This window comes from Haliaeetus albicilla, chromosome 7 (assembly GCF_947461875.1).
Source record: "Haliaeetus albicilla chromosome 7, bHalAlb1.1, whole genome shotgun sequence".
NCBI classification, from domain to species: domain Eukaryota; kingdom Metazoa; phylum Chordata; class Aves; order Accipitriformes; family Accipitridae; genus Haliaeetus; species Haliaeetus albicilla.
The window spans coordinates 39,878,281-39,900,374 of NC_091489.1; the positions used below are offsets into that span (position 1 = coordinate 39,878,281).

General features: G+C 61.4%; 3 protein-coding genes across 7 annotated transcripts in view; 1 reads left to right on the forward strand and 2 right to left on the reverse strand.

Annotated features, from left to right (window-relative positions):
* TMPRSS4 (transmembrane serine protease 4) overlaps nucleotides 1-3,242 on the forward strand; it is a 12,488-nt gene extending 9,246 nt beyond the window's left edge. The window contains 3 exon segments of the mRNA XM_069786127.1: nucleotides 123-281; nucleotides 1,495-1,546; nucleotides 2,940-3,242. Of these exon segments, the coding sequence (XP_069642228.1) occupies nucleotides 123-281; nucleotides 1,495-1,546; nucleotides 2,940-3,242 (514 nt within the window).
* Nucleotides 820-9,264, reverse strand: SCN4B (sodium voltage-gated channel beta subunit 4). Of its 3 annotated transcripts, none has more exons than XM_069787931.1 (5): nucleotides 9,113-9,264; nucleotides 5,005-5,168; nucleotides 4,036-4,261; nucleotides 3,626-3,755; nucleotides 820-3,492 (listed from the first exon to the last, which is right to left on the reverse strand). In XM_069787931.1, exons 1-5 carry the CDS (start codon nucleotides 9,174-9,176, stop codon nucleotides 3,399-3,401), a joined length of 678 nt encoding a protein of 225 aa, XP_069644032.1. In that variant the 5' UTR covers nucleotides 9,177-9,264; the 3' UTR covers nucleotides 820-3,398. The 3 variants fall into 3 exon arrangements, with proteins under 3 accessions (XP_069644032.1, XP_069644031.1, XP_069644033.1); XM_069787930.1 differs by lacking the exon at nucleotides 9,113-9,264 and adding an exon at nucleotides 8,469-9,037; XM_069787932.1 differs by lacking the exon at nucleotides 9,113-9,264 and adding an exon at nucleotides 8,077-8,100.
* A 5,181-nt stretch (nucleotides 9,265-14,445) lies between these two features.
* SCN2B (sodium voltage-gated channel beta subunit 2) lies at nucleotides 14,446-21,154 on the reverse strand. 3 transcript variants are annotated; one of them, XM_069787937.1, is made up of 6 exons: nucleotides 20,912-21,147; nucleotides 19,130-19,278; nucleotides 18,795-18,888; nucleotides 17,898-18,064; nucleotides 17,251-17,461; nucleotides 14,446-17,041 (listed from the first exon to the last, which is right to left on the reverse strand). In XM_069787937.1, the coding sequence occupies exons 4-6, from the start codon at nucleotides 18,045-18,047 to the stop codon at nucleotides 16,842-16,844; spliced, it is 561 nt and encodes a 186-aa protein (XP_069644038.1). In that variant the 5' UTR covers nucleotides 18,048-18,064; nucleotides 18,795-18,888; nucleotides 19,130-19,278; nucleotides 20,912-21,147; the 3' UTR covers nucleotides 14,446-16,841. The 3 variants fall into 3 exon arrangements, with proteins under 3 accessions (XP_069644038.1, XP_069644037.1, XP_069644036.1); XM_069787936.1 differs by lacking the exon at nucleotides 18,795-18,888 and having other exon boundaries at nucleotides 20,912-21,146; XM_069787935.1 differs by lacking the exons at nucleotides 18,795-18,888; nucleotides 19,130-19,278 and having other exon boundaries at nucleotides 20,912-21,154.
* Nucleotides 21,155-22,094: the final 940 nt, after the last annotated feature.

The window sequence follows — 22,094 nt, forward strand, 5'->3', positions numbered from 1 at the left end:
GCTGTTTGCTCACTACCGTTACACAGAGGGGAAAGGACGTTTGTGCCATAGAGTATCCCCATTAAAAGAAAGTATTTGTTTTTTCAGGCAGCCTCTGAAGGCTTTGTCCCTCTTGCTTGCAGGGGTTATTTTTCGCAATACCTTGTGCTGTGCCGGAGCTGCTTTCCCAGCGCAAAGCAGGGGTTATTTGCTGGCTCTTGTGAACAAGCTGTTCCTGCACACAAGGAAGAAAGGGCTGCGTGGACCTTGGCCACTCAGTCGGACAAGCTGAGCGGAATGCGGTCAGTTTAAATTGTTGTAAACAAACAGGGACGTTAGGCATGCTTTTAAATCAACTTCTTCTAGCGTAGCTTCAGCCCCAGTAGACATCGGGGCCATTCCCGTGCAACGTGGCAGGGAGAGATCCTGCTTTTCAGGTGCTCAGAGCACCTTTTGCACTGGGAAATACCCCCAAGCACCCTGCAAATGTTGTCCCTCCAAAAGTAGCACCACAGCCCCCGTCCTGTCCTGCACCCCACGCCAGGCTGGCTCCCCAGCTCCAGGCACCCACAGCCCCTGGGCTTGAGTGGGCAGCACTCACCCATGGGTGCTGGGAAGCAGCACCCAGCCCTTGCCCCAGCGTGTCTAGGATGCAGCCAGCACAGTGGCAGTTATCCACCTGGGACAAGCAGTTGCAGAGAACGTACACAGCCCATGCTCGGCACACAAGGGAAATGCTGCTGCTCTTTGCCTCAGTGCAGGGCTTGCAATGCAGCATGCATGCCTGGGGGTTCATGATAAGGCTAGGCAGGCACCCACAGCAACCCAAACCAGAGCAAGTTTCTCTAGTAAACATAAACTTTATTTCATTCAAGGCAAAGCTAACTAGACCTCTACAGTGCAAAAATGTGCTGTAAGTCATCACACAGCATGTTGTACACATCCTGTGTTTATTTGCAGGTATCTCCTACATGTGTTTATATATGCTTATACACATACGGGTCGGTCGCAGCACACACCTCTGGCAGGCCCTTCTCCCCCGCATGCCCCGGAAAGCCTCTGCAGACCCCCCAAAGCCCTTGGGACAGCAGGGGCCCCGCAGGAGCTGGCACAAGCCCCCAGGCCAGCCCGCTCCCCTGGAGCCCCCTGCGTGTCCGTACAGCACCCACACACATATGCGTATAGAGTTACATTTCAAAAACTGGTTATGTTGACTTTTCCCATCAAGCCAGATGAGTAATCCATGCATAGTACAGCATTGCATATCCTGTGGTAGGTGGAACTGTGTCCAGATACCGTCTAAAAAAGGCCAACAGGTTAGGACAGCTAAAAATAGTTCTTTAAAAAAATCCCTTCCTCCCTTCACTGTCCTCTCCCATGGAAGTTCTCCTCCAAGCATGGGCTGGGGGGTCTCTTGGGGCAACTGGGAGGTGTCACACCTTCCTGCCCAGACTGTCATGCGTAACAATGGTTCGGTAACAATACTTTGCATTTACGGAGTGCCTTTTGCCCCAGGGTCTTGGAGCACTTTGCAAAGCGATGCAGGGAGACTCACACCTCCTGTGAGGTAGGTCCGATTTACTGTCCCCGTTCTACAGATGGGGAAACTGAAGCGCAGACAAGTCAAGTGATTTGCCTGAGGGTCCCATGGATCCTCAGAGAGAGGACCAGGATCCCGGGGACCTGACTCCCACTTGCCCATCTAACCGGCCGCTAAGGAAACCTGCCTGGGGCCAGGTGCCTGTACCTGTCCCCTGTCCCAGACGCACGGCCCGGGCAAAGGCTGGAAGGTGCTCTCTGTACCACCGCCCCCATGAGCCGGCAGGTGGGCTCTGACCTCTGCCACAGAAGTCTTGGCAGAAGATAGTGCCTGACCTTTCCTTGTTCACCTTGCCCACCAACTCTTTGCCTACCTTCCACTCCAGCACCTCTGTCGGGGCACAAGCCCCTGCAGCCAGGGAAGTCAGGGCTCAGCTTCGATTCCCGATTTCGAGTGGGGGCAGGGGAGCTGCCTGTCCTGCAGCTTCACTGACAGACACCCACAAATAAAGGAGGACTAGGGAACAAATCACACTCGAGTTCAGTTGTAGGATCAGCTCGTTCCCTTCATGTCTCACATCCTGCTACAGCCCTTGGGAAGGGGGCTGGGTTGCCCAAATCCCCACTGCAGTTACCCTTCGCAAAGACCCTCTGGCTTTCTATGGCACCCCTCATCCAAGGATCTCGAAGCACTTTGCAAATGTTAGCCAAGGAAGCCTCACAACAACCCCTGTGAGGTAGAGCAGTATTACAGATGGGGAAACTGAGGCATGGAGGGGCAGAGCGACTTGCCCAAGGTCACCCAGCAGCTGGTGGCAGGCCTGGGAGTGGGCTGGCGCAGCCCTAGCCCAGCTCCCCTCCCCAGGGCTCGACCATGCTCCCTCCCTGCATCGCAGATGGAGTGCCACAGTTTTCCTCAGGTGAAAGGGAAATGCAATCAGCCATTTTCCCACTGGAGTCTAATATAAAAAAATCCACCTAACGAGTTAAGCCTTGGCGAGTCAGCATCAAAAGCATTGCTGCTCTGAGTGATGAGCTTTAAAAAGAGGGGAGGAGGAGCAGGAGCAGCAGCAGCACAAACCCAGGGAGTGCCTCCCAAGAAGGCTGGCTGGGGGAGAAGCCCCCCCCGCTGCCGCCGGTGGGGGTGGCCCTGCACAGGGGCAAAGCGAGCGTGAAACATGGAGTTTCACGCTGCCGCAGGCCAGCGGTGACCCCAGGACACGGCCAGCCCCAGTTGCTGGTCCCCCCAGCCCTTGGAGGAACAGAGGCACCTCGGGGCCAGGAGCATGGCTGGGAAGAGATGACAGCCCCAACAGCAATGGGTCTTCCACCGATTTGGTTCTTGAGTGTGCTTAACAAGAGAGCTGAAGCAGGAGCCTCCATCTCTACGGCGAGTTCCGTGCACCCTCACTCTGCTCCAGATACCTGCTGCGCGATGCAAGCAGCTCCTGCCCGCCCCAGCTCAGCATCGCCGCAGTCAGACGAGCCGCCCCAAGCTCCTCGCAGCCTCTACCAACCTCAGGTACGCCAGGACCCCCAGCCGCCCACCAGCCCTGGGAGCACAGTGCACCCAGCTGCAGACCAGGGCACTCCCCAGCACCCGGCCCCTTCACTGCCTGCCTGGCACCCTCTTGCCTTCCCTCAGAGCGGAGCAGGTGGCTCTCCCTCGCCCAGGCACGTCCCAGTCAGAGTCTGCAAGAAGCTCCCAGTCCCGCTGCAGCTGAAGTCTTTTTCTGAGAAGCAGTGCAGGTTGCAGGCACGTGTGTAATAGAAACATGTCTCAAGCGTTGGCAGTTTGGAAAGAAAACAAAAGGGAAAGGCTTGTCCCCCTGCCCAGCCTCCCCGCTGCTGGGCGGGCCGGGGCTCGGGGCGCTGCTACTTCATGCCTTTGGTGGTGCTTTTTGTTCCGCCTTGGAGCCGGCCAAGCCGTTCTCGGTGTTGTCGTTCCCTGACGAGCTCACGAGACACTCCTTCCTGGGGGAGAGCACATGGCCAGCTGACAGCCCCCAGCCCCCCCCCGGCCCCTCTCTACACGACCCCGGCCCCGGGCAGCCCCACCCCAGGGCAGCGCCCGCCGAAAGGTGCCGGGACCAGCACCTGCACTCACTTCCCATCCTGGGTCTTCTTGATGATGAACAGGACAACCCTCTTGACAAGCATGAAGAGGATGAGGAGGCCGATGAGCCCCCCAACAACGCCCACGATGATGAGTGTCACAGTGTTGTCTGCCTCCACCACTGCAGGAGAGAAGGTGCTGAGGGGTCTCAGGAGGGGAGCAGGGAGCTCCCAGCTGCACAGCCCCCCCAGCAAAGCAGCAAGCCCCTCCACCAGCTGCCAGCCCACGGCACAGAGGGCCACGAGGCCAAGCCTTGCCCTTCAGGGATGCCAACCACCTCCAAGAAGCCAGGACACCCAATGAAGCATCACAACTGTGAGCTGAGGTGGGATCAGTGCGGGTTTGCATCCCCACCGCCCCAGTGCCGCTTGCGGGGCAAGGGAGCCCTGGCCGGCACTTACTCTTCTGGACCACTGTGAGGAAGATGGTGGCATTGTGCTGCGCATCCTTCTCCTTGGGGTTCTTGACATGGCAGGTGTATTTGCCAGCATCACTGAACTCCACGCTCTTCAGGACGATGGAGATGTTGTTGTCCTTCCCAGTCGTCGAGCCAACAAACTCCACCCGGGGGTTGCGTCCAACAAGGAAGGGCTCCGAGGCTTTGCTCTTTATCTTGCCGTGGTAAATCTGCAGAGGCAGGGATGTGGGACATGGGGTCAGCTGGGCTCCCAAAAACCCCAGGGGAGGGAAAGACTCAAGTTCTCCTGCCTGTGCCCTGCCCTACCTCTGCACGCATAGACATGCACAGCCAAGGGTCCTGGCACAGCCCGCTACAGCAGGAACAGCTGTGGAGGGGGACCTGATGTGCAGCCCACCCAGGAAGCGACAGATCAATCTGACTTGTTCTGCAGTAATGTTACAGACCACACAAAAGACGGGAGAACCCCAGGGCACGGAGAGTCCCTTTGCTCTAGGGCCATGCAGGGCTGGCCAGCCTGCGAGGATGGACCTGCTCTAAACCAGCCCTCCTGCTAAAGGAGTTGAAGAGCAGAATCTTCCCAGCAGGAAGCAAATCTATACAGAACCTTTAGCATTTCAGGGCAAGCGCAGGAGGAGAAAATTCACCATATTTTGCCCAAAGCACAGACTTGCGCCTGACCACCCAGTTTATGGCCAATTTATGAACAGAAACGAGCCTGCAGGCAGCAGAAAATCCAGAATAGCCTTGTGCCAAAAGCACAGATGTGCCAGGATATTTGAGTCACCCTGTTTGCACAGCCCTGTCCCCCCAGAGCTGGAGACACTCAGAGGGACGGGCATCCTGCAAGAGGAGAAAGGGAACTCTGTGCGAACTGCAGTGCTGGTCTGCACTGGGAAAGTAGAAAAGGACCTGCCAGGAAAAGAGAGGCAAAGCCCAGAGAGCCACCCACCATCTCCGTTGAGTTGAAATACCACGTGAAGACCAGGTCCTGAAAGCCTATGCAGGTGGTGAAGGTGCAGGGCAGCAGAACATTGGAGTTATTCAGAGCCATCACAGTGTTGGTCTTCCCCACGGACACCTCCAAGGCAAAGGCGATGGTGAAGATGTGCAAACCTGGCAGGGAGAGGGGAGGAGAGAGTGAGGACACGGCCAGGACGCAGAGAACGGTGTGGTGCGTGGGAGGGACCACTTCTCCCCCGCTGCAGCCCAGCCTCTGGCTGGAGCATCAGCCACTGTGGGGATCCCCTTCCAGGGAACATGTGGGGGGTGGCGGGGCTCAGCCCTCACCCCCCGAGGTCCTGCTCCCGGCTCTGCCAGGGACCCACAGCATCCTCCTCCCCGCAGCCTCAGCACGGGGGCATGAGCCCAGCTCTCCTCCCCTCCCAGAGCCCAAGGATGGGTTTGTTACCCCTCATCCCCTTCGGCACAGTAGGCTGCCGTGGCAGGAGCAAACGCACCTGTTCCCGGCCAGCTCGGCAGAGATAGGGGACGTGCTCCCACAGGAACGGCGGGGCCTGGCTGGCACCCACAGAGGCAGCGGGGATTCAAAGGGAACCATAGCATCACCACGAATAAAGCGTGCGAATGAAAGCCCTGATTTGCATGTTATCCGCAAGGCCTTCAGCTAAACCTTAAAGGGGGGAAAAAAGAAGCCCAAAGCAAAGCAGAGCTCTCTGTTCTTCAAGCAGGGAGTCTGAGCGCTAATTAGCATTGCTATCCTGGATGCCTGACACTCGGCCCGTCCGCCACCCCAGCCAAGGGCTCTGGCAGCAAGGCAGGGCAGCAGGCTCCTTGCAGCGCCTGTGCAGACCTCCGGAGTGGCACCCCCTCATGCCTGCCTTGCAGAGAACTTCGTCTCCTGCTGTAGCTGACAGATGACCTTCAAACTGCAGAATGCAGCTCTCCCACTCCTCTCCTCCCTGTTAGCAGGGAGGAAGGCATGGAGGAGAAGGTACGAGTCCAGCCGCAAGAGCCGAGAGCACGCCTGAAACCTCCTGGGGTGCCATGCAGGGGACTGGCACTTCACCCCTGGGCACCGGGCTGGGCCAGCCATGTCCACAGGAACCCTTGCCAGGGGGCACAGGGATGCTTTGCTCCGGGCCAGGGGAGCAGCCGTGTTCCCCTTCCCTATCCCCATCCCACTGGGGCCCGGTCCCACTTGTGTGATGTGCTATGGCCAAGATGCGAGAGAATGCAGCAAAGCCTTGTCCTCCCCGTTCCCAGACCTCAGCCACCAAAGGGACCCTGCCATCCCTACAAAGCTTTCCCTGGGCACTCGGACAACCAAAATACAGGGGACGCAGCCCTTCCCACAGCTGCAAGCTGCTCCCCAGCTCCACCGACACCTTAACTCAGATACACTGCCCTCAGCTTCAAATTTGCGTCTCTCTGCAGCCACTTCAGCTGCTGATTTATTCTCCCACACACGCCCGTGCTAACAACTCTGCAGGCACGTCGCAGCCTGAGCCAAGCCCGAGAGCCCTGCATCCTGGGCTTCAGGCCCTGCTGCAGTGCTGCATTGCAAGCACTGCAGGGAAGGAGTTACTTAACTTTACAAAGAAGGACTTTTCATTTTGCTTGAGAGGCTTTAGCTAACGTCAGGGAGTGGCTCCCACCAGATGGAGGTCTCCTGCAGTTGTGAGGCTCAAAGACCAGCCCTGGGGATGCTACAGAGGGGACTTCACATCCGGGAGCATCCCAGGGGAATCGCGCTGCTCCCTGGAGTAAGACTTTGCAGACGGATGCCTGTGTCTGCAGGTATGCCCGAGTAGGCGGGGTGCTGCAAGAGGACAGTTACTTGCAGGAAAGATGATTCCATGCAGCTTGTAACACTTTTAATCCTGTCTGCCACTGTTATAACGTCATGAACATAACCTGAATTGAATGTGTGGGGTAAACGGAGGCTGATCTTGTTCCTGTCATGCTGTGGTCTCAGGAAGACAGAATTGATACGCTACTGCTAAATAAAGCGCAGTGGAAAACACGTTGGGAGGCTGGGAGATTACTGACTCAACCTGCCACGCCAGCTGCCACCGTTACTTTTCCATGTGCCCGAAGCTGCTGCACTTTGCACCACCAGAGCCCCAACCTTCAGTGTGCAGGTCAAGCCCTGTCGAGGGCTCTAGGCTAACTGTCATGCACGCAGGCACAAGCTTTCCTCAGGAGACAGGGAAGGGGAACCAGGGAGCAGCTGCTCCTGCTGTTGTCAGAGTCCTGGCTGCCTGCTCTTGCTCAGGCAGAGTCCCTGTGGCAAGCCCCTCCGTGATGAGGGGTCCCAGAGCCACTGAGCTATGTGCAGCGGTGCTGGGTGCGCAGCCCAGGACCCAGCCCCAGTGACAGCAGCGATAGCCCTCCAACCCAGGCCAGGGCCCAGAGCAAGACTTTCCCCCCATGTGCTGCTGGCAGCCTGCCGCTTTTCCCGCGGCCAGTCAGGAACCCGGTCTGGAAACCACTGCCCTAATGGAAAGGGCACATGGGATTCACCTGAAAAGGCATGGGACACCTCCACCATCTGTGAGAAAGCTTGTATTGCCCATAAAAATCAACACGACCTCCCGGCACAGACAGCAAGCCATGCCCGGTGGGCTGGGCAGGCTCCCCTCAGCCAGCCCAAGCTCAGGCACAGTGTGCTCCGGGACAGGACCCATGGGCCTCATCCCTCCTGCGGGCACCAACGAAAGACACCATGGTGTTGCTCCCCGGCGCAGCCAGGAGCCCACTGCCACTCCCTGGAGAGCACGGCATCCCCGAAACACAGACACAGAGAGCCCTGCCCAGATGCTCTCCCCTTCCCACCTCCCCCTCCAGGCTCCCAGCCCACCTGGGCGACCTGCGGGACAAGGTTCCCACCTGCCCGCCCTGGACCCCAGCCCCCCGCATGCCCTGGGCTCCAGCACCTTGGACTCTCTCCAATCACCCTGCTGCCAGCCCCATGCCGAAAGCAGCTTGTGCTGCATCTGTCCAAGGCGGCACTTTCCACCAGGTACCAGCAGCCGAATCCTGCAGGGAGTCAGGTACTTACATGTCTTCTCGTCTCTCCAGCTCGCTTAAAAGAAAGTTATGGACTATGCCCTCTGAAATGCCTCTCGAGGCAGTTTCCCAACAGCAAGCGCTGCCAACCAAGGCAGCCCGTGGTCTCGGGCTCTCTGTGCCCCTGGGCACAAGGATGACCTACACGAGCAGAAGTGCAGCTGGTGCGTGAGGGCAGATGCAGGCAGCTTGGAACCAGCCCAGGGGGCTGCAGCGCAGAGGGGACGGCTGCAAACTCCTTCCTCCACCCTGCAGCTGGGGAACTCGGGCATCCCCGCACACAGGTCTGCACGTCACGTTCCAAGCAGTGGCCCTGCGGTACGGGTTCAGGGAGAAGCGCATGCAACCGGCTGGTTTACAAAACCGAACTGTAAAAAGAATGACCTGTCGGCAGGCGTGCTGGCGGCCCCGTTGAAGCAGTGCATGGCTTCCCTACGGCTATTCCCCCGGCTCCCATTAGCAGGCAGGTAGCCGCCCACCGTCCCTGCTCAGAGAGCGGCCGAGCGGAGCAGGGCAAAGCGGGATGCAGCCGCAGTGCTCGCAGGAGGAAAGCTCTGGCGATGTTAGCGACTGATGCAGGCAGGGCAGGGGGCCGGAGCCAGGACTTCGGAGTCGGCTCTCGGACTCGGCTGCGAAGTCACCTTGGACAAGTCACTTATCCTCAGTGCTTCGGGCTCTCCGTCTGCAGAGCAGAGAGAACCGCGTTAGCGCCTGCGGACGGCAGATTCAGCTGAGCGGCGGCGGCAGCGTCCGACTCCTTTGCGGTGCGGGAGGGGGCCAGATGCAAAGCAGCCGAGCGCGAAGCGAGGGTCACCCCGCCTCGGGAGGACGAGGACGAGGGGGGAAGCCCACAGTGCCCCCGCCCCGGGCTGCCGGAGGAGCCCGCGGGGTCCCCAGGGAGCACCCCGGGACGGGGGGCTCTCCTCTCCCGGGGTGGGGCCGGGGTGTGTGTAGGGGGGGCGGCAGGACGCCGGCGGTACCCGGGGAGGAGCGGGTCCCCGGTGCGCCCCCCCCCCCGCGCCCCTTACCCAGGAGCGCTGGCAGCAGGCGCGGCGCGGCGCGGCGGCGGGCGGCGGGCGAGCCCGGGGCCATGGCTGCGGAGCGGGGCCGTTCGCTCCGTGCTGGCCCGCAGCGGCCCGGCTCTGGCCGCCCCCGCGGAGGGCGAACGGCGCCGGGCGGGGCCGAGCCGGGCCGGGCGGGGCCGCGCGGCGCCCTCCTCCCCCCGCGCCGCGCATCCGCCCCGCCTGCGGGAGGTGGGGGGGGGGGGCTCGGCCCGGGCTGCCCCCTCGCATCCCTTGCACACCCCGGTCTGTATCCCCGGGTGTTGCCCTCGCCCGCCCCCAGGGCAGCCCAGCTCGCCGGCCCCGGAGGTTGCCCCTTTTTCCGCCACTCCCACCCCCCCCGGCGGGGTTCGGCCCCGACATCTGCGAAAGCCGCAGCAAGGACCGCAGGGTGGGCGCAGGGCTGGGGGGGGCACCGGGAACGCTGGGCTGGTGCTGCCCTGGGACCCCTTGGGAAAGGGGCAAAGCGCCACGAAGGCCGGTGGCTTCTCCAGGGGGGAGGACAAAAAAAGGGGCCGAGGCTGAGGCCTGGCTCTCGTTCGGTGCACGTCAGTGGGGTGATGCTGCCAGTGTCCCGGTCCCCTGGCCCCGTGTAGCTACCAGCAACCCTCTAGCCCCAAGGCTGACAGAAGAGAGTTCTGCAACCCCAGATGGGGACGCGGAGCTGGACACCGATGGGCAAGGCTGCGGGGGGAATCTGCTTGGCGCCGAAGGGGACGCGCTGAAAACTTGTTTTTGTCACCATGAGCTCGTTCCAGGATAATTGCCTGCACATAAGTTCACGTCTCCACGACCTTTTCCTCACCATCACGTCCATTAGACCTAACCCTCAGCAGCCCACATCCAAAAGGGCGGTGGTGGGGGCCCTCCTAATGGAGGCCTCCGATGATGTGATGGGCAGAGACTGAGCTTCACCAGGTCCATTAGACAACCAGACCCCGGTGCAGAGCAGCAATTTGTGGGAGGTGACGCACTCTCAGAACAGGCATGGTGGGAAGCGGGAGGAGGAGGTGCAAGGAGCAGCACTGACCATTTCTCCGGACTGTAGTCCTTGCTGGCACAGGGCACGTGTCTTGGCAAAGCTTATCCCGGTGCGGGGGAGGGGGGGAAGGCTGTACCTCCCTTGCCGGGCACAGCACTACAGCATGGCTTCCCCAAACAGGATTGCTGCTTTTCGGGTGTGAGAGCAGCTCACCCACAGGGATGCTGCCTAGGGCCCTGCCTGCGTGTCTGGAGTGCCGCGGCCTGCCAGCTCCAGAGACTCCTCAGTCCCGCTCCAGCCCCCTTCGCAGCTCGCTCTCCTTCCCACCTGGCCAGGAACGCAAAGCAGGAGGGAAGAGGGAAAGCAGGATGTTTTGCAGGGCACGGGGGCATCCCAGGTCACCCTGAGAGGATGCCAGCTGTGCCTGTGTGTTGAGGAGTTAGGGCTGCAGAGCTGGCAACAGAGGCAGGAAAAGTACAGGCAGAGCAGGCTGGGCAGCGCTGGCAGCCGGCGCTGCGGGAGCAGCATGGAGGGTACTGCTGACGCAGCAGAAAGTACCTCGGCGGGCAGCTGCGATGGATACGGCTAGGTGGTGGATACGGCTTGGTGAGGGGAGCAGCAGCAGCTGCTGGCAACCAGGCAAGCAAGCGGTGTGCTGAGACGGGAGGAGGAGGAGCGCTGCATCTGCTGGAGCCTTGCTAATTGTGAGCGGGGTGGCACGCCTCTGAGGAGCAGCTCAGCAGAGAGGTCCGAAAGGGTGGAGGGATGCCTGTCATCCCTGCAAGGGTGCATGATGGCTGCTAGGGCCACGGTCACAGGTGCTGAAAGGGGGGGGAGGGCAGACGAGGCTGAGGCTGGACCCTCCAGCATCCAGTAAGCAGGACCACAGAGACCTGCAGCACTGGGGACCTGAAAGAGTAGCACCCGTACCCTGGTGCAGGGAAAGGCCGTTACGCGTGGAGGACTCCTTCCTGGCATGCTCAGGTGTCTGCCAAGTTTGCTTCCAAAAAGGTGGGTAAAGTTGGGATGGGTTTGGCCAAACTGCCATCGGGAATCTCCCCAGCAGAGCCCTAAATCCTTTTGGAGGCAGGGAGGTTGGGAATAGCAGCACTACCCAGCTGGGAGGGTCAGCCAGGAAAAACGAAAGGGCTCCAGTGGGCAGTGGCACAAACCGGCTGTGCTGGGCAGGCAGGTACCCAGCTTCTTCTGCAATGACATGCCCCTGTGGGCACTGTCTCCCTGCTGAGCATCTCTGCCGAGGCAGGGCTCCGCATGCCCTGCTGGGGCCAGCCGGCAAGCCTGGTGCCATGCTGCCCGCTCCTGCTGCATGCCCAGGGCCAACCGTGCCCTCCCGGCCGCACGGCCCCAGGGCTCGGAGCAGGACGCTGCCCGTCACAGGAGCCTGATGGAGCTGTCACACTTGGCAGCTCTGGCCGGTCTCCTCGGCCGACTGATCTCGTGAGACATCTGCTGCTGCCGCGGGCCTGGGAAAGGCTCGGCTCTCCCACAGCCCGGCCTTGGCAAGCGGTGCGTGCCATGGCCAGGAAAGGCACTCGCAGCAGCTGGCCCTGGGATTTTGGCACGATGCTGGGATGTCCGGCATGGGACCTGGGGATACTGCGGCTCAACAGAAACTTGTTTTGCTGAGTCCAGCACAAGGCTGCTGTGTTTGGTTTCAGGAAAGGCGAGCACCCTCTGCTCGGACACTGTCACCTCCCCGGGGGGACAGGAAGAAGGGTGCAGGGGTCCTGCCAGCTGGCTCGCAGTCTGCCGGGGGGGTCACAGTGGCTGCCAGGCCCCTGTGTACCCCTCGCTCCCTCTCACCTTGCACTAATGGAGCTGGGAGGGTTAAAATGCCAGGCTGCTCTCCAAGGAAGGCTCCTGCTTCCCTCCACGTGGGTACGGGGGTAGAGCTGAGCAGAGCAGTTGGGCTGCAGCCTCCCAGCTCAATGCAGCAGGCGCAGCGCTGGCCCCGGCTGCCCTGGAGCATCCTGCTCGGGCGACCCTGGCCCCACTCCCGGCAGCAACGGGAGGACAGCCCCAGCCCCCTCCCAAACCTCCCCAAGCCAGGGGATGCTGGGCTCCAGGACCAGGAGCAGGCAGAGCCCTAGTGCTGATGGAGGAGGTGGCGACGCTGGAACAGAGCTTCCCATCAGCACCTTATATTTACTGCAAGGTCCTCTGGCTGTGACCTTTAAAAGACAAGGTGGCCTGGCAGCCCGGGAGGTGGCAGCAGGCAGGAGGTGCTCGCAGTGATCAGACGCTGCAGGACCATCCCGGCTGGGCCAGGCATGCCGGGCTGGGAGCAGAGCGAGAGCGAGAGGTCCTGGGCACGCAGACTGCAGGTGAGTGCTTGGCTGCCTTTGTCATTCTCAGCCTTCCCTTGCCTGCAGCTCTCCCTCGGAGCAATGCTTTCCCCTCTCCCTGCCTCCTTCTCCCTTCGCAGAGCTGTCCTGCCTGCTGTCTCCTGGGCACCCACCAGCAGAGCCGCTAGCCCTCCGGGGTGGGCAGGTTCCTCACCCCCTTTCACGGGCCCTTTAATACAAGAGGGGAAAGAGGAGCCGTGTCCCCAGGCAGCCACTGCAGAGGCATCTGCAAGAAACACTGAGCGAGGCCACCGTCCTGCGTCCCAGGAGAAAGTTTCTTCCTGACCCAGCACAGCCCGAGGCCACCTCTGCCGGACCCTCCCCAGCTCCGGCTCTTCAGTGCTGCCCTTGACACTCCTCAGCTCCCCGGAGTTCACTGCCCCAGGCTGTCCCCTTTTCCAGGTCCCCCCCTCATTACTTCCCAGCCTCATGAGCAGGGGGGCCAGGCTGCAGGCAGCATGTCAGGGATGGCAGCTCCGGGCTCCCCCCTCACAGCGGTCCCCCGTGGCTCTCTGCACAGCACTGAACAGAGGTCCCCGCCATCTCCCCACCTGCTCTCTTGCTCTTCAACACCTCGAATCCCACCTAGTCCAAGGAAATTTAAGTGCTCTGTAAAAGGGACTGTCCCTGGCTCTGGAGAATCTGCAAAGCCCCAACGCTGGGGGGGGGGTTGCAGTCACTGCCCTCGGTCCTTTGCGGTGCTGAAAACTCACCCTTGTCGCATCCCGTGGGGCTCTCCTCCATCATCCCACACTGCCTGCCTTCCTCACGGATTTCTTGCCAGCAACTCTCCCAGAGGCGACCCCATGCTGCCAACCTGTGGGTCCCCTGTGTCCTTTGCCTACGGGTGTATTCACCCCTCCATCAGGCTGATTCCCCCTAAAGCTGGGTGGGTAGATAGCCGCATGCCCTCCTCCAGCGAGTTGCTCCTTTCTGTAACAGCGAAGCTGTTCCCTGCCATGGGCTGGGTACCAATTGCAACCTGGCTGGGCTGTACCCCCCAGCAGCAGCCCAGCACACTGTGTCAGCGGAGGGCATTGGAAGTGATTTTGGTGCCCTTCCTCCAGGGAGGGAGAGCTTCCTGCGGGAGGTGCAGGGTTAAGCCCGCAGGCATACAGTGAGGCGTGCAGGGCGGCACTGGGAAGAGCTGAGACTGCTGGCGCTGCTCACTGTCACCCCGCTGCTCGGAGCAGCAGCAGGCTGAGTGAGGTGGGCTGCCGGGCAGCGGGTAAGGCAGGGCAGGCAGAAAGAGGTAGTCGTAGGCGCTGGCCAGACTTTGCGTGTGTGCGGACTTGGGATGCGCAGGCGTTCGGCGGCCAGGGTTGAAGGGCAGTTGGGAGAGGCATGACTGACTGTCACCCTCGTGCCTCCCACTCCTTGCAGGTGGGTAAATGGATGGAGGTGCCTATTAACTGTGCCCTATTTGTGCCGCACCACTCTGGCGCATCCGTGCGGCATTGCCAGATGGCTAAATTGGACAGCAGCCTGGTTACAGGTGTTGATCACCCGGTGTGTGCCCTGGGCTCTGCTGGAGCCTGCTGAACCTTACCTGCCATGCCCCAAGCAGCTGCTGTCCTCAGCTCTCTGCGGAGCAGAGGTGGGGAAGTCGGCAGGGTGCAGCTCCCTGTAGCACAGCTGGAGCCCCGCAGTGCATGGGGAGCACCCCTGAAATGTGGGTGCGTTGAGGCTCGGGCAGCACCAGCTGCTCTCCTGCCCCAGCACCATCCTGCCTGCACCTGGCTCTGTGGCAGCTCCTGGGGACTGAGCTGTGGAAGCAGAGGCTGCCCTGGGCTCCCTCAGCACCCAAAGCAAACCTGCTGCCACAGCGGGACTGAGCTCCGAGCACACGGGAGCCTCCTCATCCCCCCAGACAGACACACAGGCAGAGAAGAGCCACGGGACCCTGTCTTGCCCCTCCAGCAGGCAGCAGCGCAAAAGCATTGAGTGCAAAGTTGTGTTTTGTTGTTTTTTTGTTTGTTTAACTGTACAAAGAGCAATAAAAACATCCTACACTCAGCAGAGTGTTTGGCAAAAGAAACCCATCAGAAGGCGCAAACCCAAAACTATAGTCGTGACCGATACCAGCGCCTCCTGTGTATATATATATATTTGTAGAGATTCTCTCTGTTGTGTACAGCTATGTACATACAGATGCATTGGCAAGTTGCAATCCACGGATAGTGCATGAAAGAAATGAAAGGCAGATGCAAGACCGGTCGTGTGCAACAGTCAGAGGACCTTTGGCCGCAACGTTGCCAGCTCAGTCCCGCGTGGAGCCGCACGCAGCCCAGCTTCGAGCAGCAGACGGGCCCGGGGAACCAGCCTTGTGGCCGGCTCCCCACTGGCACTGTATGGGGAAAGCCATCTGGCGTGGGCATGGGGGTGCGCAGGGGCAGGCAGCCTCAGCCCAGCCCTCCCCGGGCAGGAAAGCCACCAGGAGACGGGGAAGCCACACGGCAAGACAAGGCGCATTCCTGCTGCAGATGGGAAGGGGGGTGGCGCGGAGCTCAGCAAGGTCGAGCAGGGTGGAGAGGGCACGCGGGACCAGGGCAGAAAGCGATGGGGGCAGAGCAGGGAGCGCATGGCCGTCCCTTCATCCCCGGGGCCCGACAGCATTGCCTGCGGCGCTGCCGGTGTGGCACCCACGCGGGGACACGGCAGCGCTGGGCGGCAGGTGGTGCAGCAAAGGTCTCCCTTCTCCCCTGACAGTGCTGCTCATGGGTGACAGGGGACCTCCGTCACCGGGCCCTAGGCAGCGTCCCCTGGGGCTCCGTGCACTGGCCCTCTCCTGCCGCATGTCCCACCTGCCGTGGGAGAAGAAAAGCCCGGGCACGGTGTGGCAGGGGACACTTCCCCAGGTCATTTTCCTTGTCTGACCTGCGAGAGGCCCCAGGGCGAGCTCCTCGCACACTCCAGCCAGCACAGCTCACCTGCCAGGTCCAACGCAGGAGGCAAGGGGCTTGCCCAAGGCCAGGCGGCGAGCCCGAGGCAGGCAGGACCACTGGTTCCCAACCCTGGGGCTCACCGAATCCCTCTGCACCACAACGGGGTGGGACCAGCCGGGATCACCGCTCACTCGCCCCCCGAGCTGCCTGGGGTCACTGCTTATAACGAACTGCAGAGCAGGCAGGGCAGCTCCCGGGGTGCGCTGAGGGAGCTGCCACAAGCAGGGCAGGTGCTGGACTGTGGACGGGCTGAGGCAGGTGGCAGCCGGCACTGTGGGGCCGGCGGCTGGGCGGCCTGGCAGTGCATTGCCGTGGCAGTTACGGATTGTGCAGTGCTCTGCAAGGGAGGCTGGAGGAGGCAGTCTCAGCATCACAGGGTTGCTTGGGGGTTACAGAGCTGTCCTGCCTCTGGGCCCCTGGTTGTGCCCAGTCCTTCCCAGCAAGCACCCAAAAACTCCTCTTCCTCCCAGCAGCTCTTCGACCCTAGCAGCCGCACCCCGCCGCTCCCCACCACCTTGGTTTGGCACATCAGCGGAACATTTTCCATTAGAATTACCCTCCCCAAGAAGGAAACGAGCACAAAAAAGTCAGCCCGGCACCTTTGCCTGAGATGCTCAGGCCCAAAAATAGCCCAACAGGCAGGCGGGTACATCCGTTACACACCAGGAGCCATTAGCAGCTCCAAAAACCAGCAAAGCTCAGAGCCGACATGTGGGCTGATGGTCATTACCCAGCCATCGGCTTCTGAGCAGGCTGGGACAGTCGCCGAGGAGCACGAGCTTCTTGTCACAGCACCCTCAGCACTGGCACACAGGACTTGGAAGGAGGAGACGAGCAGCTAGCGGGGATCCCTCAGGGACGAGTATGCCGGTGCCTGTGCCCTGGGCACAGCAGGAGCGCCTCGGGGGGTGAGACGTCGCCCCGAAGGCAGACGGCTGCTTGCCATTGGCCCCTGCTCTTTTTCTAGTGGGACAGGGTGCAGACGTCTGGGTATGGGGCTGCCCGGCCCTCTCTCTGCCCCTCCTGGCACCCCCTGCTCCAGCCCCGCCGCATGTGGGTACCGCGCTCTTCCCCCCCTCTCCCGCACCACCCTGTCCCCAACACGTCCCCGCGGCCCCACGCAGTGCTCCAGCACGCAGAGCGTGCCCGGCGGGAGCAGGGGGACAAGGCGGTCCCAGCTCAGCCTCAGGGGGAACCTGGCTGCGCTTCAGCCACCCTCCGCAGCCCTGCCCGCTGCGGCCAGCCTCCAGGGACCCCCTTCTCTCCGCGCCCTGCTCCAGGCTGGGTGGGGTAGGTAGATGGAGGGAGGGATGCTCGGGGGAGACAGAAATCCTTGCTCTGGGAAGCACATCGAGGGGGTCACGCTGTACAGGGGTGAAGAGGGAGGGGCGGGCGGGGGGGCGTTACTTGGTGCCCTCGTCCGGGTTGCCTTCGCCATCTGTCTTCCCTTCCTCCTCCGTCTTCTGGTCGTCTGTGTTCAGCCTCTGCTGCTTTTTCCGGCGCACGCATTTCACCACCATCAGCACCAGGATGACCACGGCCAAGAAGCCACCTACAGAGGCGCCCACGATGACAGCCACTGTTGAGTCGTGCTTCGGGGGCTCTGGGGAGACAGGGCATGGGCTCAGGGCACACAGCCCCCACCTGGGGCAGCCAGCGGGAGCAACAGGGAAGCAGCAGGGCTTGCTCCCCCCCGCCGGGGAGCAAGCCCTGCATGTGCAATGCAGGGTGAAGGCAGGGCACGGGGCGGACCAGAGAGCCAGCTGGCACCCATGGGTGCCTGACAGCAGAGGGGACCGCTCCACTGCTTACCTTTGGTGAGCACCTTCAGGCTGATGCTGGCGTGGCCCCGGTGCCGGTCCGGGGGGTTCAGGACATAGCAATTGTAGGTGCCCTCATCCTCCAGCTGCACGTTTTTGAGGGTGAAGGACACATCATACTTGGTGGGGTTCCCGGTGAACTCCACCCGGTTCCCAAAGCGGTCCAGCTGCTTGTTCATGATCTTCATCCGGAACTGCAGAAACTGGACATCCCACGCGGGAGAGGAGGTGAGACAGCATTTGGCAGCCCTCCTGCTCGCCTTCCCCGGCCAGGCATCCCCCTCCCCTGCACGTACTGCCCTGGGCATGCACCCATGCTGCACGCTTGCCCCTGAGCTGGCCAGCACCCGCTCAGCTCCACGGGCAGCACGGTCCCCGCTCGGCTCTCGCCCCCACAGCAGCCAGGGACAGGGTCTCCTCGCGGCGCCTCTCCCCACTCACGCCTGCCTGTCCTGCCACATCAGGGCAGCTGCCCTGACCACTTGTTCTTCACATGGTTGGTTGCTGATTTTCCCTGCGGCAGAGGAGGGCCAGAGCAGGAGCAGACATAAGAAGGCTCAGGACCCCAGGGAACACACACGACTACTCTGAGCTGGTCCCAGGACCTCCCAGCCGATCCCCAGCCCTGGCGAGACTCACCAGCTCCTCAGAGCAGTTCCTGCACTCCTGGTATGTCCAGTTGAGGGAGAACTGCTTGTTCTCCACCTTGTAGCAGGAGTTGAAGGTGCAGGAGAGCTTCACGGAGGAGCCATTCAAGGCATTGATGGTGGCGGGAGCCATGACCTCCATGCCCAATCCCGTGGGTGCTGCCACAAGCACAGAGAGCAAGAGCAGAGATGCAGATGAGTTAGAAAGGGACATAAGCAGCTATCCTACTTGCAAGGCTGGTTTCCCCATCCCACCCTGCACGCTGGCTGGTTGCACAGAGCTCACCCTGGGGCCTGGGATTGCCTTTCAGGCACATCCATGCACAGACCACGCCATGACCAGCCAGGACTGGGGTTCCCCTGCACAGCAGTGACAAGGGAAAAGGGGGGAGCAGCCCCAGCCCTGGCACCATCCCTTGGCTGTGCTCTGCAAGAGCTGATGACCCCTCTCTGCCATGCCTGCCCTGATTGTGCCCAGGGCTAAATTCTGCTGACTCCAGGCAAGCCCTGCTCCTTGTCACTTAAACGAGGCTTTCCTGCTGCAGAATCGATAACGCTATGCAAAGGGCTGAATGCAGCATCAGCATGCCGGGCTCAGCGCCACATCCGTGGAGAAATTTATGGCTGCACTCATCAGATTCCATTCCCAGCAGGACGCACTACAGCGGCGAGGGCTGGGATCTGCCAGGGCCAGCCCCTGGGGGCTGCAGGGGAAATGCAGATGCTCCCCTTCCAGGGGGTGTTCACGCAAGGATTCTCTAGCTGGGAATGACTGGGCCAAGATCTCAGTCGCTCCTGCGGTGACAAGGCCAGTCCCTGCACCTTGGCCTTGCTGTGGCAGAGAAATGGGGTCACTACCCGGTGCAGCTCACAGGGCAGGATGGCTCACCCGGGGCATGGGCAGGGATGGGGTGTCCATGCCCTGCTCCCTCTTCCACTCCTTTTCTGCAGCTCCCCTGGTCTGATGGCTGCCCCAGCAGCACCTGAAACCCAGCACATGCATCCAGCATGTTCTCCCCAGCCTGCAAAGGGGAGGGCGCACATGCCGAGACAGGCTCCCGTGCAGCCAGCTAGCTGCAAACTCTAAGGCTAAGCCCCAAGAAGCACAGGGACGGAGAGACCTGGAGGGACTGCTGGGAAGGCCGAGACTGTAAAGGGGGGCTGTGGCACCCCGCAGGGCAGGGACAGCAACACTGGCAGCAGGGGCTTTTCCGATCACCTCACCTCTCCCCTTTGGCTGCTGCTCTTTGCTCTCAAACCTCCTTCCTGAGGTGCTCCTGAGTCAAGCCCCGTGGCCAAGCTGGATGCATGTCAAGGCTGCTCTGCTGGCTAATCCACTCCGTCTGCAAGCAGGGCAGGAAAGGGGCCAGGCTCTGCAGCCAGGGAAAAGAGGCTTTTCCGAGTTGCAGATATGGCTGTTTCGAGCCACAGGTCTTGCTGCGAGGTGTGAACCAGCAGCAACCTGAAGCCAGCTCTCTGGGGGCAGAGGGGTGCCCGCCAAGCATGGCCAAGCCCCTCTAGACGGCTCCCTGCTTGTGCTGGCAGCCCAGCAGCCATGGCGGGCACCCTCCATCCAGCCCCAGTGCAGGGAGGGCTCCCCACAGGGTGCTGGGAGGCAGGGATGGGGAGAGCTGGTACACGGCAACAACTCGCAGCATCCAAGGAAGCAAAAAGTGTCCAGGCCCGAGCCAGCCGGTCTCCCAGCCTTGCTGCCCCATCACAGCCCACCCCCTTAGACGCTTTCAAGAAAAACCTCTTAGGGGTGGGAGAGAAGAGCCGGGAGCCTGCTCATCTCAGGAGGCCCTTTCACAGACCCAGCCCAGCAGGCCTGCTTGGAGGGGCCCCGGCACAGACGTGCAGGCTTGAGTGCCTGGAGGCCCTCACGCTATGCCTGCGGTTGGGCAGCATGGCTTTGCGCCATGTCCCAGGGCACCCCGGGGCTCTGCAGAGGACAGAGGTGCCACTGGGAGCTCTCCCAGGCTCTGCGGTGACAAGGCAGCCCTGGCCAGGGCTTTGCCGTGCCACCTGGTACAGCAGGACCGTACCGCAGCCAGAGGGTCCTCGCGGGCAGCCAGCACACGATAGACACGTGCCCTGGGAGCACCTATGTGCTCAGGTCCAAACTCTGCCACTGCCCTGGGCACCCAGCACCGGGGGACAACAGAGGTGGGGAAAGAAACCCGCTAAAATCCCTGGGACCGACCATCCAGGCTGCGTCCTTCGGTGCCGTGCACGCTCCCAAATGCTCTGTCACACTACACCCTGCACCCAGGGCTTGGGAAGGGAGGGTAAAATTACAGCCAGCCTCTAAAGCAGACCTTGCTGGGCTTTTTATCTGCCATTTCCCAGCCTCTCTCTTAAAGCAAAGGCAGCCCACCAGCAGCTCCGGGACCAGGTGAAGAGCACTTCACAGAGGAGATGCGTTTCTGTTTCCAATCAATATCGACCCAAACCTGCTGACACGCCACTGCCTCCGGGGCAGGGCAGAAATGCAGAGACTATGGTTCCCCCCCACCCCATGCAGCACAGTCAGCCCAGAGCCCACCGCCCCAGCAGCCAGCCACAAAGCAAAGGGCAGTCGCAAGCCACCCGCAGCCCACCAGCCACTGCCTTCCCAGCAAGGCAAAGCCAGAGCTGCCCCCTCTCCCCGCTGCAGCCCACATCCCTTGCCTGTCATGCAAACAGCCTTGCACTTAGCCAAAACCTCCAGCGAGCAGGATGCACAGCTTTTTTAAGAGAAGCTGCAGTTGCAGCGTACCCCCCATCCTGCCTAAAAGCAGGTCACCCTGGCTGGCGGATTGCAGCAAGGGTGCATTTCGGACCACCTCCATCCCCATCCCCGTGGCACAGCATCTCTCGCTGGCTCGCTGCTTCCCCGGCGACAGGAGGGGCTTCTCGGGGCTGGGATGTGGGGAGGGGGCTCCTGGCCAGAGAGGGTGTTTCTCCCCAGCCTGGGTGCTCTCCCCTGGCAGCCGTGTGCATGCAAGGGGTCAAGTCGACACTTACCCAGCGAGAGGAGCAAGCTGAGGCCAGTGAGGAGCAAGGTGGGCTGCAGGAGCCAAGCTTCCGGGCTCATTTTGAAGGACTTTTGTGTGTGGAGAGGACCTGGTATTGGTGTGGATTTTGGTGGTGGTGGTTTGCTTTTTTCGAACGCCCGGGTTATTTGCAGGTGACATATAACATTAGAGCTGCTTTATTTCCACAGCCCAATATGGCTGGCTGGAGTGGTGCTGGATCGAAGAATTCAGTAAATGCTATGGTTGGTGGATTTCATCAGGGGAAGTGGGAGGGCAGAAAAATTTTCCCCTGAACAGAAGGCGAACGCTCCTGGTGCTTAAACGCTCCTGCTCCGTGCTCCAGGGTCTGGTCGTGGGCTGTCACAGCGCTTCTCCTGCCTGCAGCATGCTGAGCCCAGGGCAGCCGAGGAGCAGGTTGCTGCTGGGATTCCCTCTGGCCCTGCAAACTTGTCGTTGGAGCAAGCGGCACTCAGGGCTCCTCTTCCCCCCGGGAGGCCAGGAGCACGGGGAGGGACTCAGCCAGTGCCCCACAGCGCAGGCCTGACCTTGAGGGTTCCCACGGCCCCTGCAGCCCCCTGATTTCAGTGGGGACATGCAGATGTGTCACCTCTGCCTTGTTGAAGGCCAGCGACCCAGCCCTGCTCACACCGCTCACAGCAGCAATTCCCACTCTCGAGGGCCCAGGAGCATCAGAAATGCCCTCCCAAAGCCAGGCAGAGAGCAGAGGGACTGATCGGGCCTGGGAAGGGCAGAAGCTCCCAAGGAGGCAGCCCACACAGCAGCTCAGCCAGCATGCCCAGGAGGAGGCACAACCGCAGGCCAGCAGCGGGTAGAAGCACTCTTGGTGTGCCTGCCTGCTCCCATGCTGATGCAAGGGCAGCCTCCTCACTTCCCAGGGATGCCAGACTCTGCCAGCACCTTTCCTCTTCCCCAGCAGGATGCTATCTCAGGGCAACGCTCTCTCTTCATCCAGCCCTCTGGATTGGGAAGCTGGAGGTCTTTGGTCCCCTTCACACCATTGGTGAAGAAAGCCTTCGGGCCATGGACTCCAAGCCTGGATTCAGGCTGCAGAGACTGGTGCAGGAAGGAGACAACATATGACCTCATGGAGACCAGAAAGCAAGCGACAGCAGCTGCTCAGCCACCTAGTTCTTGCGCTGCGGGACGCAGGG

Excerpts from the sequence above, each read along its gene's own strand:
- SCN4B (XM_069787930.1), bottom strand. The coding sequence starts at position 8,541 with ATGGGAGCCGGGGGAATAGCCGTAGGGAAGCCATGCACTGCTTCAACG. Across the intron at positions 4,262-5,004 it reads ATTTCAACTCAACGGAGATG|ATTTACCACGGCAAGATAAA; the intron begins GTGGGTGGCTCT and ends CTGCCTCTGCAG. Across the intron at positions 3,756-4,035 it reads CCTCACAGTGGTCCAGAAGA|TGGTGGAGGCAGACAACACT; the intron begins GTAAGTGCCGGC and ends TCTCTCCTGCAG.
- SCN2B (XM_069787935.1), bottom strand. The coding sequence starts at position 20,981 with ATGAGCCCGGAAGCTTGGCTCCTGCAGCCCACCTTGCTCCTCACTGGC. Across the intron at positions 17,462-17,897 it reads GGAACTGCTCTGAGGAGCTG|TTTCTGCAGTTCCGGATGAA; the intron begins GTGAGTCTCGCC and ends TGGGATGTCCAG. Across the intron at positions 17,042-17,250 it reads CCTGAAGGTGCTCACCAAAG|AGCCCCCGAAGCACGACTCA; the intron begins GTAAGCAGTGGA and ends CTGTCTCCCCAG.